This window comes from Phodopus roborovskii, unplaced genomic scaffold, assembly GCF_943737965.1.
Source record: "Phodopus roborovskii unplaced genomic scaffold, PHOROB, whole genome shotgun sequence".
NCBI lineage: Eukaryota > Metazoa > Chordata > Mammalia > Rodentia > Cricetidae > Phodopus > Phodopus roborovskii.
The window spans coordinates 13,162,294-13,177,858 of record NW_026126407.1 but is presented as its reverse complement, the minus strand read 5'-3'; the positions used below and the strand labels follow the sequence as shown (position 1 = coordinate 13,177,858).

General features: G+C 48.8%; 1 protein-coding gene across 1 annotated transcript in view; it reads left to right on the top strand.

Moving 5' to 3' along the window:
- The window catches only part of Stx8 (syntaxin 8), a 220,416-nt gene extending 204,851 nt beyond the window's left edge, over window positions 1-15,565 (top strand). Inside the window, exon 8 of the mRNA XM_051180347.1 lies at window positions 15,393-15,565. Coding sequence (XP_051036304.1) covers window positions 15,393-15,460 — 68 coding nt within the window. The 3' untranslated portion in view covers window positions 15,461-15,565. The remainder of the gene's footprint in view (window positions 1-15,392) is intronic.

The window sequence follows — 15,565 nt, the reverse complement described above, 5'->3', positions numbered from 1 at the left end:
AAACCTCTCAGGCTCAAGCCTCGCCAAGGGTGCCCCCCTCCTTTTTGTTGTTGTTGTTGTTGAGTTTGATTTATTACTTAGTGTTCTAGCCAGGCTCGATGGCTGTTCAGAATATTATAAATAATGTGGGTTGGAAGGAAGATTGTGCTGAAATGTCTATTACGTTCTTAGAAAGAGAACGGGGAATGGCTCACAGAATGTGGCCGTGGGAAGGAGAGGTGCAAAGGGAAGAAAGCAAAGCTCCTAGAATGTCTCAGTGTGCCCATAAAGAGTGCCCAGAGGGGAGAGAACTCACGTTGAAATCCCACTGTCAAGAATGCAGACATGTTCTGGTGGGGGGGGGTGGAGCACAGGCAATGCGTGTGAAGGATGTGGGGACCATGAGGATCTAATCACTGGACACTCCTCTCCCATTTCCTCAACCACGCTACAAGAAGGCCTTATCTCATAGAGGGGCTGCCTGAACCTTCTGACTAGCTCTTGTGGAAGACTAGCTGTGGGTGTCCTTTGGAGTAGTGGGCAACGATGGCTAGCCCCACCAGAGTGAGAAGGGCCCTCCTGCTCTGACTAGTGACCAGTTAGAGTCTGCAATGTGTCCTTTCAGGGCTTGAAAATACAAGTGTCATCCAAAATGAGAGTCTGATACGGGAACCGAAGCCAGCCTACCCTCTTCTGTCCAAGTCTCCTCTCTGACTTACTGCTTTTAGGCCCTACCTTCTGCTCTGTGAGGAAGAGTGGAGACTCTGGGCAGTCAAGATGTCAGCTCCCTGGAACTAGATGGGAAGTCTGGCAATCTGGTGGACATGTTTCTTGGAATCTCTTTGTTGTAAACAGGAACGGGTCCTTTGGCCCTGCCTGCTGCTGCTCTGGGCCCCGCAGACCTCCTTAGGAGGAAATGGAGATAAGGGAATGTTGTGGGAGTTGACTTGTGACAGTTTGGTGTCAGATGCATTTTGTGTGTGTCAAATGAATATCCCATTTCTCATGAGGCTTTTTCATGAGCCGTTGGAGACTGGCTACCTGCCTCCCTGCTGGCACAGGGACCTCCCTACTATCTAGGGCCTCTACCTAGTTACCATCTAGTGCCCAAAGAATATAGCCCTTCCTTTCATACTAGTGGGTATTTTGTTGTCAGCTTTTGATCCTGATCTCTGGACCAGTGGTTCTCAAACCTCAGCATCAAGAGAAATCTTACAGACACAGATTCCTAGGTGTGACTGGAAGTAGTATTTCTAGCAAAATCTTAGTTGAGCTTCCGGGCCTGGCCCCCATTACACTGAGCATAGCTACCTTCAGCATAAACTCTTCCATTGCAGATAATTTTCAGTAACTTTTTTTCCCCCCTCAAGAATGTCTTCAAAGAAAGGATAGTAAAAAGATTCAGGGAGCAGAGGAACTGTGAAGCGGGGCTGTCCAGTTCAATTCAGAAAAGGGTGTGAATGGCTGGAAACCCTGAGTTTACATTATTTTGAGAAGAAACCCATGAGCAGCTGGTATAGCCTTCCATTTCACTGAAAGTTAGGCTCAGGCATCAACTGGGCCCGCCTAGATTTTCACACCTAGGTCACTAGCCATGAATGTAACATACTGATTTTGAATTTGGAAATTATTTTAGTCCCTCTGTAGTTCTTCAAAACCAGAACTTCTTAATCACCTTAATGATGTCTCTGTCCATAATTCAATTGCTCATTCATTCACTTATACAACACATGCTTATGAGCAGTTACTCTGTTCCAGGTACTGTTTGGTAACTGCCACTGAGTCAAAAAGTCATTTGAAGGCTATTCTGTTGGCTTATAATATTCCAGAGAGTGAATCTAAGTTATGAACTTCTGCCTATTCAACCAAAGCAGAAATAAATGTTGAATTTATGTAGTCATGCACTGTAAAATGGCATTTCAGTCAATGATAGACCAAATGCACAACCTAATCCGCCATGTTTAGTCTGTGCAAATAAATGCACTATGTGATATTCACCCAGTGACCTAGTGACGGAGCCACACAATGATGAAACTCTCATTAAGGGTTATAGGATGGGACCATAGGACCTCTGTGCACATGTGGTGACAGGCTAGACACAGTCACAGAAAAGCATGTCTCAAAGAATTCATAGTCTATGAGGAATAGTCATTCACTGGCCCAATTGTTAAATTTATGAGGTTAACTTTTTGCAATGTATACAATCTGTACACAGATGCATAGGAAAGGTAGGCCTAAGATGCTGTGAGCTTAGGGAGAGGGGTCTGTAGGGAGAGAGTGTTCTTGAGCTGACACTGTGCCATTGTTGGGCATGTGGAAGCTGGCAGAGGCTCTGAGCACTGTGGGCTCTGAAGATCCATGCCAGGCCTAGAGGTGCAAGCAGGCATGACATATTGAGAGTGGGAGGCCAAGGTAGGCAACCTGATCATTTTGGGGATGTGTCACAACCCACCTTCTTAGTGTTCTGCCAACTGACATCTGACATAACTGACAGATCATGTTTAACGTAAGCCAGCAAGTATTTCAGACCCAGATATCATGTTCTGGATCATCTACTTCTCTTTCCAGAAGAGCAGATAAACAAGGGTTAATGACACCACCTTCATATTATTCTCAAATGACTTTTATTTTTGGCACCAACAACTTTCCCTCGGAAAGGCAGATATTTGTATTTTTCCCATGTCACATGGCAGTCATGTGTCCTTTACCAGTGTGACCTTTGTTGTAACCCTGTATTTCTGACCTATTTCATCTTCTACACATCAAATGTCTACATTTATTCATTTGTTTAACCAGTGTTGGGGACCAAACCCAGGGCCTCACACATGCTAAGCACACATGCCACCAGGATCTGAAGCCCCCCCCCCGCCCCCCCCCCCACTGAACATCTTAAGTAGAGAAAGGAAAGAACTACCTACCACCTTGCCTGTCAGGTCATCTGAAGTCCCAAGCTCTGATCCAGTGTGCCCTTCCACCTTAAATCGTCTTTGCTGGCAGAATATCTGCTCAAGTGTTTAATCATATTCTAGCACTTAGGACTTGGTATCTTCTCTTGTGTTTCTAGAAGTTTCAATAGGAACACTGTCCAGTCTGCTCATGATGCTTACCTGAGGTGTATGTGTCAGGCCACAAAGGTGATTGGTGGTCCCCAGTTCTAGCTCTGAGGTTTCACTTTGCATTTGCTGCTACAACATCTATTAAAAGCTTCCCTGCATAAAGGACAAATTTTAGGGATCCCAGATGGCATGCCGTTGGGGGTAGTGAAGAGTGTTTGGGGGTAGTAATGAATGGAGATGGCATCATCGCTAGTCCCCCATGATGAATGGACAGGTTCCTTCACTCCAGAGTGAGAGAAGCCTGTGTTCATGCCACATTCTCACAGGGAGAGCCCGGCTGGCGGCTGTCCTATTGCTCCTGTGGTTTCCTAGACTGGCCTCTAAGCTCTGCTGCTGCTCTGAGTAAAGGACCAGTTTTCTCAAGAGCCGATGTAGAACACAGTTGGAATGTCTGTTCTTGTTCTCAGTGCACCAATCGTGCCGGGTCCCACAGAGCTCATCTTGCTAATGAAAAGTTAGCCAGATGTAGTTTTTACTGCATTCCTGCCATCAAGCTTCTCGCTGTAGCTTTAGCGTTAAAGTTGTGTTCCAAATCTTAGGGAGAAGAGCACTGTACAGATACATGTCCTTTTTATTAGTTATTTTTCCTGTTGCCGGTATGAGATGCCTCCCAGGAAGCAACCTAAGGAAGAAAGATTTACTGTGGCTCATAGTTGAGAGGCTGCAGTCCACATAGGCCAGTCCACATCTGAACAAATCAGGAAGCGTTTGAGAGGCTGCTGTCCCTCCTGGCTGGGGAGGCTTGATGGCAGAAGGTTGCTTGCCCACATCTGGACAGACAGGAAGCGGAGAAAGGGGAGTGCCCATGCTTACCCATCTTCTTCCTCTTTCCCCTTTCTGCATCCTAGACTATAAGATGCCACCACCCACTTCTGTGTGGGTCTTCCCCTCTTAACCACCCCACCCCTACCCTCCCTGGCCCCCCCCCACAATCATCTCTGGAAATGCTCAGAGTGATTCTAAATACAGTTATGAAGTGATTCTAAATACAGTTATGAAGATGAATACTAAGCCATCATACCTCCCATAGACCAAATATGAACTCCACTTACCTACAGGCTTTTTATGTAGTTACTTTTATATACATGCAGAGTGTTGGTGGGGTTTTGTGAACCTACATTTTGGGGTCTGTTTTCATGGTAGAGAGAAAAGGTTTTCAAGAATAGCCTGGCAGCCAGCTCTGGTTTTGCTAAGAGTAGTCAGGCCTACGGATGGGAGACTGGCTGACCAGTGCTTGTCTGGGCTCACCCTGCCGCCATGGTGTGACATGTGCATCTGCCATGGGCCTCTCGTTTGGCTGTACACGCGAGAAGTGTACCATGCATGGAGATAATGGGTGAGAGAGCTCAGACTGCCTCGTGATGAACAGTTAAAAGTTATGGTGGCCTTTTGAATTTTTCTCCTTCCATGATGGGACCAAGTCACAGGCACAACAAATAGTTACGACTTGCCTTCCAGTTACCTGAGAAAAGACTTGGCTTTTAATGTGGAAGATACCTGGTTTGTCTCCTGCCGTTCTCCTGCCAGCCTTTGCTTTTCTTTTCTCCCATACCCCTTAACAGTCATCTTTCTTATATCCTTGCCTCCGTGGCTCATGGTTCCCTATGTAATGCATGTCACCTTAGAGGCCAAAGGAACACTGAGACCAGGTGGGGCAGATGTGTCTTTCACCCTAAGCTCTGGAAATGGTGCTAGCAATCCCAACATTCCTGGAAGTGCGTTTACCCCGGACCTTCCAAACATAAGGTGACATCTTGCATCGATTATTTCATCTTCCTTCCACAACCTCGACCTGGCGTCCTCTCAATTTCAGAGAGCAGCTGGTGGCCAGCACTCCGCAGCTCTCGCTCGGCCAGTGCTGTGATGGAGCAAAACGGCCCCTAATAAAAGCAGCCATCAACTGGAGAAGCATAGTTTTCATTTAGGCATTGAGCAGGCGAAGTGGGTCGCTTGATGAATAGCAGCTACACACAGAACAGCACGCTACTTCCCGACTCATATGAGATCCCATGTCCCCCACGGACCAAGCGGGAACCGGTGCCCTGCCTGGCTCCTCCCATCCTGGAAAGTGCTGGGACCCATTGATGAGGCCTTCCTCTCCAACTCGCCCTTTGCCACATTCTATAATAAGTTCCCTGTCTGTTTCCAGTTGTCATTACATCACCCCTCATACCAAGAAACTCTCGTAATGTGTTGTTTCTCAGCTTCCATGCTGTTAACATTTAAGGTTGGAAATTTCCTGATGCCACGTGTAAGGGCACCCTGGGTTACCTGCGGTGTGCTTCCATGACTCATTGTTGGATGGTTAATTTCTAAAAAAAAAAAAAAAAAGTATTGGCATATCAGCATGTCCTCCCTGTGTGCCTCTCAGACCTGAAGAGAGGACTCAGGGCTCTGAGTGATACCCACCAGGAAGACAGAAGCTAGCTGCTTTTCTTCTGGCTCTCAGCCGCTTCTGGTACATCAAGTTATCCACTTGTCTTTGTCTCCTCACTTCCCCTGCCGCCGCCACCCACCATCAAGGCACGGGCAGCAGTTTGCTGGTCTCCACTGTTCATTGCTGTAGGTGCAAGGTGCAGACTTCTAGAGACTGGCACTGCAGTTCTTACCTTCCTAGCCACGTTGGGAGTGACCACCTTTATAATTTCTTTGTTTAAAAATCTATTAAGCACCTTGGTTTAGAGTGTATATAGCACATACAAGGTGCATATAAAGCTCCCAGCACTAATGAAGTTAATGGATATGGCCTTTGGAAAAAGTCAGTAATGACAGGGACCTCATACAGCTGCTTGGGATCTACCTGAACCAAACACTCGGGCCACTGTACATGGGTCCCCGGAGAAGAAGGGATGTAAACAATTCATCTGTTCATCCAGCATTTTCTTGTTGGCCTCATTTACAGAGGCTGGGCTGTAATGCCCTGATGCTTACTCTCCAAGTACCTGTTGGCTCCAAACTGAGGCCTGTCTTTTTTACATCTTGATTTTTCCAAACAGCATCTATGGCATCGATTAGAGAACAGTTATATCATATGATGTGTGACCAAAAGAAAAGGAGTTGTTGGTGGGGAAGGTGTCACTGTACCTGTGATTTCTATTTGGACCAGACTCATTCAGAGTCAGTAGATACAGCCCAAGCCACGTGTTCTGAGGAGCAGCACTTCCCAACTGTCCTTTTGAGACTAAACTGGTAACAAGAAACCACTCACACACTGTGCTTAGATTTTTCCAAAGAATTATTTTTGTAGTTGAATGCAAGCAGGAGGAAATGGATTTTATTCGTTTAGGTTCAAAACAAAACAAGAAAAGCCATGAAATTTATTTCAGTGAGTAGGGTTATTGCAGAAGGGACAGTTTGGCCAACCAGGTTTAAGGGAAGATCATAACCAAGGCAGGTGCTGGGACCTTCAGAGCTAAATCTATGTCCATTGTTGCTTGAATGTCACCAGGACTATACCCTGAGCCTTAGCTGTACTCCATTCAGTGTACAGAATTCCTAGCAAAAGGTTCGTGATGACCTCTTATGGACACCATTGTGTCAGCTGGGTGTCAGAGGTAGGGTCACCGTGAAGAGCCAAGGCCCCTAGGCCACCCTCACATGTCTCCCTGGGGTCTAGAACTCAGGGACTCTTCCTTGGATGTCATAACCTTTGGCCCCTTGTCCAGGTACTTCGCTCTTCACCACTGATGGCTGACAAAGGCTGTGATTCTACCCTGAGTTAGGACAGCCGCAGCAGAGCTCTTGGGTCACCTTGTCAGGTGTCCCTAATTAATGCCAGGTGACTCAGCTTCATCTAAGCAGGACAAATGAAGGAGTTTGTTATAGTGAATCCATAGCCCGGCTGGAACCATCCAACAATCTTTTGACACATAGTCCAGAGGGAATTGTCAAAACAAGACATCTATAACAGTGTTCCTGCCTGGCTTTTCTGAGACAGCTGAACCCCTGCCAGACAGATTTGCATTCCCCGGGGGTAACATGCGCAGCACGGCCAGGGGATGTTTCTTAGCGAGTATTGATGCGCCAGAGAATTGACTTTAAATTATTGCCCTGACAACTCATAATATGCTGCTTTTGATTGCCGATACAAAGGATTATCTACTTGCAATTGGATTCTGCTCTTGAACTGTGGTGTGGAGCCGAGCTTCTTCTAGAGGCAGGGAGTGAACAAGGCTTTAAGAACCAGACAGGGTCTAGATGCCTCAGCACTTTCAAATGGCCAAGTTTTTGCTTACCCCCTCTAGGGAACACCATCATCACAAAGTTTGCTTTCTTTTGGGGAGGTTGGTAGGATTGGGGTTGGTTTCTTCAGGGGTCTGTTGGTTTCCTGTTGGCCTCATGAGACTGGCAGACCCATAAAGAACCAACTATCCATCTTGACACATAATAGGCCCTCAGTGAACTTTTGTTGTTAGGTTCTGATATGGATAAGTAGTCTCCTGTGTAATCCAAGATAGCCTCAAATCCATGATCCTCCTGCCTCAACCTCCCCAGTGCAGTGCTAGCCCTCGGAGCGTGCACTATCACATCTGGCTTCTGGGCAGTTCTCTTGTTCTGCACTGGAACCACTTGACCAAGTCTCACCTCTTGTGACCTAATTTGTTTTGGCCGGTGAGGCAGAGGTCTCACACAGGACCTCTGTTGACCAACTGCTGGCCAGTCCATGTCCTGGGGCCCAGACCGCTGCTCCATAGCTACCTGATGCTGGGCCAAGCGTTGGGCCCTGGATCCAGAGAGCAGGCCTTACTTTATTAGGCTGCCCTCCAGCCCCACCTCCTTCACTGTCTTAATTCCTTTTAATTTCCTGTTCCGAGGCCTGTTCTCCTCCCCCTCCCCCACTTCAGGTGGCCTCCTTGCTTTCCACTTCCTGCTGAGAGTGGCTGCTCCCTCTGGCCCCCAGATGTGTCTTGGTAACTGCTTGTCGCCTCCTCTTCTGCTTCCCTTTCCCTGTTGCCAGGGCTTTCTGTCAGCATGGCTGCTGGGCTACTGTGGGGCCAGCCCCCGGGGGCTTCTCCCCAGGTGGGGCTGGACCCTCAGAAGAGAGGGCAAGGTGTCTCTGTGTTCTCAAAGTAGTCACCTCAGCACCCATCTAGCCCAGGCACCCCCTGGGTAGCGCTGGCCCGGCCTTTCTAAAGAACCACCTGGGGAAAGACCGAGCTTCCTGCCTCCAGGGGGGCTGATGGTCTTCTGAAAGTCGTAACCATGAGTCAGCACCCACAATGTGTCAGACCCTGGATCCCGGCAAAACCATGCACAGCCCTGGGAATACGTTCAGGTCCCTCAGGACCCCAAGGAAGCTGCATACAGAGGGACTGTGCAGTTTGCCTGCAGAGGCTGCAGAGGGACCAGGGGAGCATCTGCAGGCTGCCTCCTTTCCTCTGCATGGTCCCCAGACCACGATGCCGCCTAAAGGCAGGGCCTGTTTGTTTCCTCCACTCAGTGCATGGCATAGAGTGAAGATCAAAGGCTGTTTCATCCCAGTGTTTGTTTTCAGTCAGAACCAAAACAAAGGTAGGTCCTGTATGCTGGCCAAATTTTTGCCTTGCCCTGTGGTCCTTTGAGGAACCACATTGTCCCTTGCACGTCCCAGAACATGCTGTGCCACATATCTCCTCCAAGAACTCAAATGACCAGTCCAGTCTGCCCTCTCCTGTTAGGACTTCCCCACAACATGCCCACCCAGAGATCAGGCCTTCTGCCTGAAGCCAGCTCTGCTGCTGCTGCTCATCAAGAGGCCTTCATGGGGCTCCCTTAGGGAGTGCAAGTCTCCATTCTCCCATCAGTTGTTCCCCGGGGTGGGAGTAGCAGGGTTGGGGCACTGTGAAACATTATTTTCTCTTGTCTTTTAGACAGGGTTTCACCACATAGCCCTGGCTGACCTGGAATGCACTATGTAGACCAGGCTGGCCTTGATCTTACAGAGATCTACCTGTCTCTGCCATCGCAGTGCTGGGATTAAAGGCTTGGGTACATTTACTTATTAGTCTTACATGTGACTTCTGTTCTTCTTGTGTGGCTATTGTCATTCTGAGTGTCACTGGTGTTCGTAATACTCCTGTTTATACCCAAATAACCCCAACCCTCAGGCTCCCTCGTCCATGGCTTCCTCCCTGTACCTCCTCCTCCACGGCCCATGGTCGAACAGTGAGTCCCCTTTCGGTTTATTTTAACCTTCTTTACTTGCTGTGACTCCATCCTCAGCCTGTGCCCCGGCTCTGACCTCCACTTCTCCAAGACTTTTACGTTTCAGCTTTCCACAGTCTCTCTCACCTGGCATCCACTTGGCTGAGCTCTGCCTGCCTTTTGACTCCAGCCCACACCAACGGGCACAGCTGCCCTTCCTGTAGCTAATAACTGAGGTGGATGATGCCAGACATTCCACTGTGAACTTCCAACCTTTCCTGGACGCCATCATTGTGGCCCAGACCGGCTAGAATTGGTCTCTGTTTCTACCAGATGCCACCCAGGTGTTCCTCTGCCTTTGCTCCTCTCCTTTGAAAAGAGTGACATGTTACTCTGCTGTTACCCTGACACAGGCTGTCTTGTGGGACATTCACAGACCTGGAGCATCTCCCATACATTGCTCTTGGCAGTGGGTAGACAGGAATGCCCACTGTTTTCAACAAAGCTGTCATTTACTGAGAACCCTGAAATTCCATGTCCGTATGATAAAATCCTCATAACATGTCCGTGATGCCTGTGCTTTTTAGCCTCATTTTACAAACGGTAGAACCGAACTCAGAGTTGAGACAGTTTCCCCAGGTCCCCAGGTCTTAGCTACTCAGTGTAGACCCGAAGTCCTGTGTCCCTGATTGTAAAACCACTAACCCTCTACCACATCAGACGGTGCCTAATCTCTTTTCTCAGAGATCCTTTGATCTGGGGGGGGGTGTGAAAGATCCATAACTCAAGAAGCTAAAGATAAAGGGTTGCCCTTCCTAAGCAATGGACTTGCATAATTGTGGCTTTGTAGATGTGCCTTGGTCTTGAAGAGAGGCGGCTATGTGGGGCTGAGCAGCCTTCATGGAAGACAGCATTGAGCCCAGGACTCTGAACTCAGCTGAGAATGGGATGCATAGAAAGAACAGGTAGAGTGTATTGTCCATGCAGAAGATAGAGGGCGAGCTGAAGAGATTACTCAGTTGGTAAAAGCTTGCAAGCACAAGAACATGAGTTGGATCCCCAGAGCCCAAAAGAATGCATGACTGTAATCTTAACACGGGGGAGAGGGGCACATGGGAAGGACACATGAATCCCAGGGGACTCACTAGTGAGGCTCATAGGCCAACCGACCTAGCGTATCTGATCAGTCCCATGCCTTCGAGAAACTTGCCTCAAGAAATGAAAGTGGCTAGCTCCTGAAGAATGGAACTTGACGTTGTCCTCTGACCTGCACACATGTGCTTGTATGCACATAGGCAGGCACGCATGCTGAAGACAGAGGAAGAATAATCCTGCCCTACCCCAAACCGAAAGGAAAGCTTAAAGTGATGGTCTGGATGTCAGAAAAGAGCAAAACCAAACTCAGGAGGCTTTTTGCCTTTTGCCTTTTGCCTGGGGTTTTAATGAAAACAGCACTGGTACACCCATGGGGTGAAGTAGCCTCATCAGAAAGATGAGACCAGAGCCAGGGAGGAGCTGCTCTGCCCACCAGTGTCTGGCTCTCTGTGAGGCTGCTTGGTGGAAAGCTGTGGAGTCCACACCATGAGCAGGCTAGCAGTATAGACTTTGGCAGAGTAGGCTGCATTTTCCAGCTGTCAATAAATCCAAAAAGCAAAAGGCAAACACGTTCACCTTCCCCCACCACCACCACTTCCCCCCACCCTCCCCCACCCCGTGGGGTCTTCTTTTTCTTTTTTTCTTGGCTTATTTACCTAGTAATGGGATTCAAGAGGACATTTACATGAACTTTTGAAAACAAATATCCCCGTTCTCTGTCTTTTGTCCTGCTCAATCCCCACCTTGGCTCCTGAGGCTGCTGCCAAAATAAAATATTTTTCAAAATCCATGTTTGAACTGCAAGAACCAACTGGTTAATACTTAAGCAAATGTCACCTTTGACAGCACAACCGTGAGGGGAAACTCACCCACTGCAGGCGTTAGTCATGGGTGTCTCATCTTCACAGGTGGTTGGCTGTGTGGGGCTGGCCTACTGACCCCACCGACTCCTCGCAGCATGACACACAAAGCAGGCAGTGAAAATGTGTATTTTGGTTCAAAACAAGCATGAGGGAGTGAGGATGGATAAGAAGTGCTTCTGGACAAAGGTGCCTTGCATTTCCCTGCTACCTCCCAATCCCACAGTTCTTCCCTACCCTGTGTGCTTCCCCTCCCCACTACCCTGCCGCTACAGAGTAAAATGGCTGGTATTCCCTGGAAAGGCTGGCATCCATGTTTTCCGTGACTTCTCATCCATGCAGCGAGCATGAAGAACAGTTGTTTCCTGCACTCTGCTATGGCAAGGGTGTGGGCAACACAAGCCATCACTCACTGGTTCCCAGTGTTCCACTGGAAAAAGCATGGGCCAGTAGTCCAGATGAACAGTCTTCAGAGAACATGCCCCTGTTCCAAAGCCACGGTGTTAATGTCCCTTCCTGGTCTGAACGGGAGTTTGTTTTCTTATATCTTTTTTAAATTGCCATGTGCTAGATTGCAGATATCCTAACTGTTGGGCACTCATCTGGTAAACTGACCAAAGGAAGTGGACATTTTCCCCCTCACTCTTGTAACCCTTGGCACCTTGTGCCTGGCCCTGGCCTTGAAAGGGACTCTGGGAGCAAACATCTGCCTGGCCAGGTGCCTGCAGGGCTGTGGCAGGAGCTGAGTGAAATGCAGAGGAAGGGACTCTGGAGCAGGAGCCCCACAGGTGTCCTGAGCAGGGGCTGGGCGCAGAGTGCTCATTGTTTAGAAGTTGGCAGATTCCCAGGAGTTTCCACTGTCAGTTTCGTCCTGAAATGTCAAACATTTCCTTAGCTGGAGATGGATGGTGAGACCCCCTGAGGCCTGAGCACTGTTAGGAGGGGGGGAAAACCCACCCCAATTTCTGTTTTTGACACTTGATTCAGTATGGCTCAGGTTGTTCCAGGGCCATCCTGCAAGCCTAGACCCACTTTCCATGTCAGAAAGCTGGGGGCTCCGGTCTGCCTGTCAAGCTCGCTGTGGTTATGTGTCCGTGCCCAATTTTCCGGTGACTCTTACTGCAAGTTTGTAGGCAAGATACACCAGGGACCCACTGCTGGCCACGGGGGCAGGTGAAGGACAGAGGGAAGCAGACTGGCTGAGAACTGATCCTTGTTAAAGCCCAGGGTTCATGACAGTCAGTGTTTCTGGCTGCTTTTACTCTGTGTGTGTGTGTGTGTGTGTGTGTGTGTGTGTGTGTGTGAGTGTGTGTAGGGAGGGCACAAAGAAAACATGAGGAAAAGAAATTGTACCATAGTTTTTTCAGCCCCAAAGAGTCTGGGCCTTTGCCTGGTAAGCTCCTTGGTCTGCGGGGTATCAGACCCCTGGGTGGGCTGCCATGGGAAGGGGTTAAAAGCATACGCAGAGAGTAGACCCATCTACATTCCCATGCAGCCTTCCAAGGAACCTCTGCTTCCTTGGATGTAGAACAGAGAGGAGAATGACTATGGTGCAGTGAGCCAGGTACACCCCCTTTTCACAGCCCCAAACCTGGCAATTGGAGGGGTTCCGCTTTGGGGCCTTTGAAAGGATACACTTCCAGGACAACTCCAGAAAGGTGCTGGAGTTGTGATCTCATCTTTGAGACAAGGTTGCTGTGATAAGGTCCCTAAGTGAAGTCTCCTTAGCCCAAAGGATCCCGAAGCTGCAGTTGGCCTTTGCTTATCACTGTTTCTTCTCACCTAGAAATGACTTCCTTGATCCACCCAATGCTGTGTTTACTTAAGCCTGTTGAAAATGGCCTCTCAAAGGGCCTGCGTTTGCATGAAAGGGTTTAAAATATAAAAGTCTTATTTGTCTTTGCTGTTAAAGTTCCCTTCTCACCTTTGGACGAGTGCCTACTTTATCACATGCTATCAACTTACTGTCAAAAGGGACACATGCTTCCTTGTGTGTGCGTGTGTTTGTATGCATGCATGTGTGTGTGCATGTTCCCTGCCATGATGCTACTGAGATGTCTAACTCCATTTCTGTGATAGGCACATCAGCACCTCTAAAGGCCCCACCCCCTCAGCTGAAACTCTCTGTCCCCTTCAGACCTCTAGAGTCCAAGGTTCCTGATTTTTGTTGTTTAGCTTGGACCACATTTGAGTTTTCTAGTTTACACATCTTCCCAGCTTCTTCCTCCCTCTTCCCTACTCTTCCAGTGTCTTGCTATCTCCTCTTGCCCTTCCAGATATTCAGTGTGCTTCTTCTTTACCTATTCCATCTATATGGTGCCTCTGTGTGCCAGCCCTGTATTGGGTCCTGCAGTTTTGGTGACGGGGAAGAGCAGTCCCTTCTGTTAACACCCACCTTCCTGGGAGGGGACAGATGAGAGCTAGCACCTCCTGCCTAGAGAAGTGGAGCTGTATAAAGCACCAGTGCCTGCAGATCACCAAGGAGACCACCAGGAAGTGACCCCGGTTCTGATAGAGCCACCAGGTGAAAGTTTCAGCATGTGTAACCGCACAGGGGTGGCATGCTGGAGAAGTGAGGGGCTGCAGAGCAGCCGAGTGGGATCATGCTCTGCCTCCTAGGCTACCAGGGACCTCAGCTGAGTCACTGGTCCTCAGCTGGAATAACTGGAGAGATGTGAGCAAGGAGGCAACCTGATTAAATTCAACGTCCAAAAAGACAACCCCAGCAGCTTTGTGGGGAAGCGGCTGAGTCTGGAGCAAGGAAGGTTTAGTCTGGTATTGTAGTACTCTGAATCAGCTGGGAGCCCAAGGCCTCTTCCTGTAGTGCAAAAACATCCATGGGTATTTTTGCCTTAAAAATCAGTTCTCTCTGTTTTCCAACTTTCCCGTTGCTTATCCCACTATTCTCATCATCACCATGGCTTGAACATTCAAGACCCATGGCATCTCTACCACCGCATTGCAACCTCCGGAGTTAGAGTGCTTGCCACTGGGAGCCTGCCTGAGCTGTAGTGGCCAGGGCCCTCTCTGGCTTGTCTACTTATTTCTGAAACAACCAGCCCTCCTTCCCAGGTGAACTCCAGGCCTTGGGGTCCCAAGAACGTGCCCCGGCATGGGCCCTGTCAGCCTGGCCACCAGCATCAGGCCCACCGTCTTCTTCTGATACTGCCTGGTGTACACCTCTCCCGACAGCCTGCAGCAGATTTCCATCACAAGCTACACTCAAAGCAGTGGGACTCCTGCCCACAGGGAGCCCTCAGGCAACCGGAAGTGCTTCCCCAGACAGAAATGAATGGAAAGATAATGATCTCCCAAGCCCCCCAAATACAATGTTAACACACTGGCACGCACCATCTTACTGCAAACATGTCAAAAGGGTAGAGGAACAGTGTACTAGAACCCACCTTGAAGTGCCGTGCAAAGCCAAGTTCACAAGGAAGAAAGGAAGGAGGAACTCCCTAGCTGAAAGAAATGAAGGCTGAAGGCCAGAATCCAGTAACAAACCAGGGCTGGCAAACTTCTACAAGGGGCCAGATAACTCACATAGGCTTTAGAGGCCACAGTCGGTGTGCCATAGCTACTCCTTTCACTTTCTGTTGGCTACATAAAAATGTCCAAGTGGCCCGGGGGCCGAGCTCAGTTGGTAGAATGCTTGCCTAGTATGCACAAGATCACGGGTTACAGTCTCCAGCGCCACACGGACCACCCATGCTCACATCTATAATGCTAATACTTGGAAGGTGGAGGCAAAAAAGATCAGAAGTTCAGAGTTACTGTTGGCTACAAAGTGAGTTCAAGGTTAGCCTGGGACACACGAGATCCTGCCTTCAAAAAAATAAACTATCCTAACCATGCATAAGTTGCACAAAAACAGACCACAGCCAAAAGACTTATTAACATTAGGCATTTTTGCTTCATGGGCGACTCAGCAGCGTTAAATTGTGTAACAAAGATGACCCCATCATCCACAGCTACCATGCTTGTCACCTCAGAGGCATTCTAAAGCTGGAGCTAGCAGCTTGGTATGCACAGGAGAGCCAAAGGCTGGGGCCTGACCCTGGCCCTCCCAGGACCACTGGCAGGGTCCTGCCTGCTGTGTCCAGTGCCCTACAAAGCTGGCACTGTGCCCACTGCCCTCTCCAGGTACTTCTAGAGTGTGCTACTTTTTTTTTTCTGGTGTGGCTCATTAAAAGAGACATGTTCTACTTTTCTTTTGCAGGGATGATAATGGTGATTTTATTGCTGCTCGTGGCTATTGTGGTCGTTGCAGTGTGGCCAACCAACTGATAGCCATAAAGGGACCACCCGCTGTGACACCTGCCAATGATGAATGAAAGCCCAGCACCCTTTTGGTACACAACACCTGCTCTCAATAAATTTCCCACCACTCCA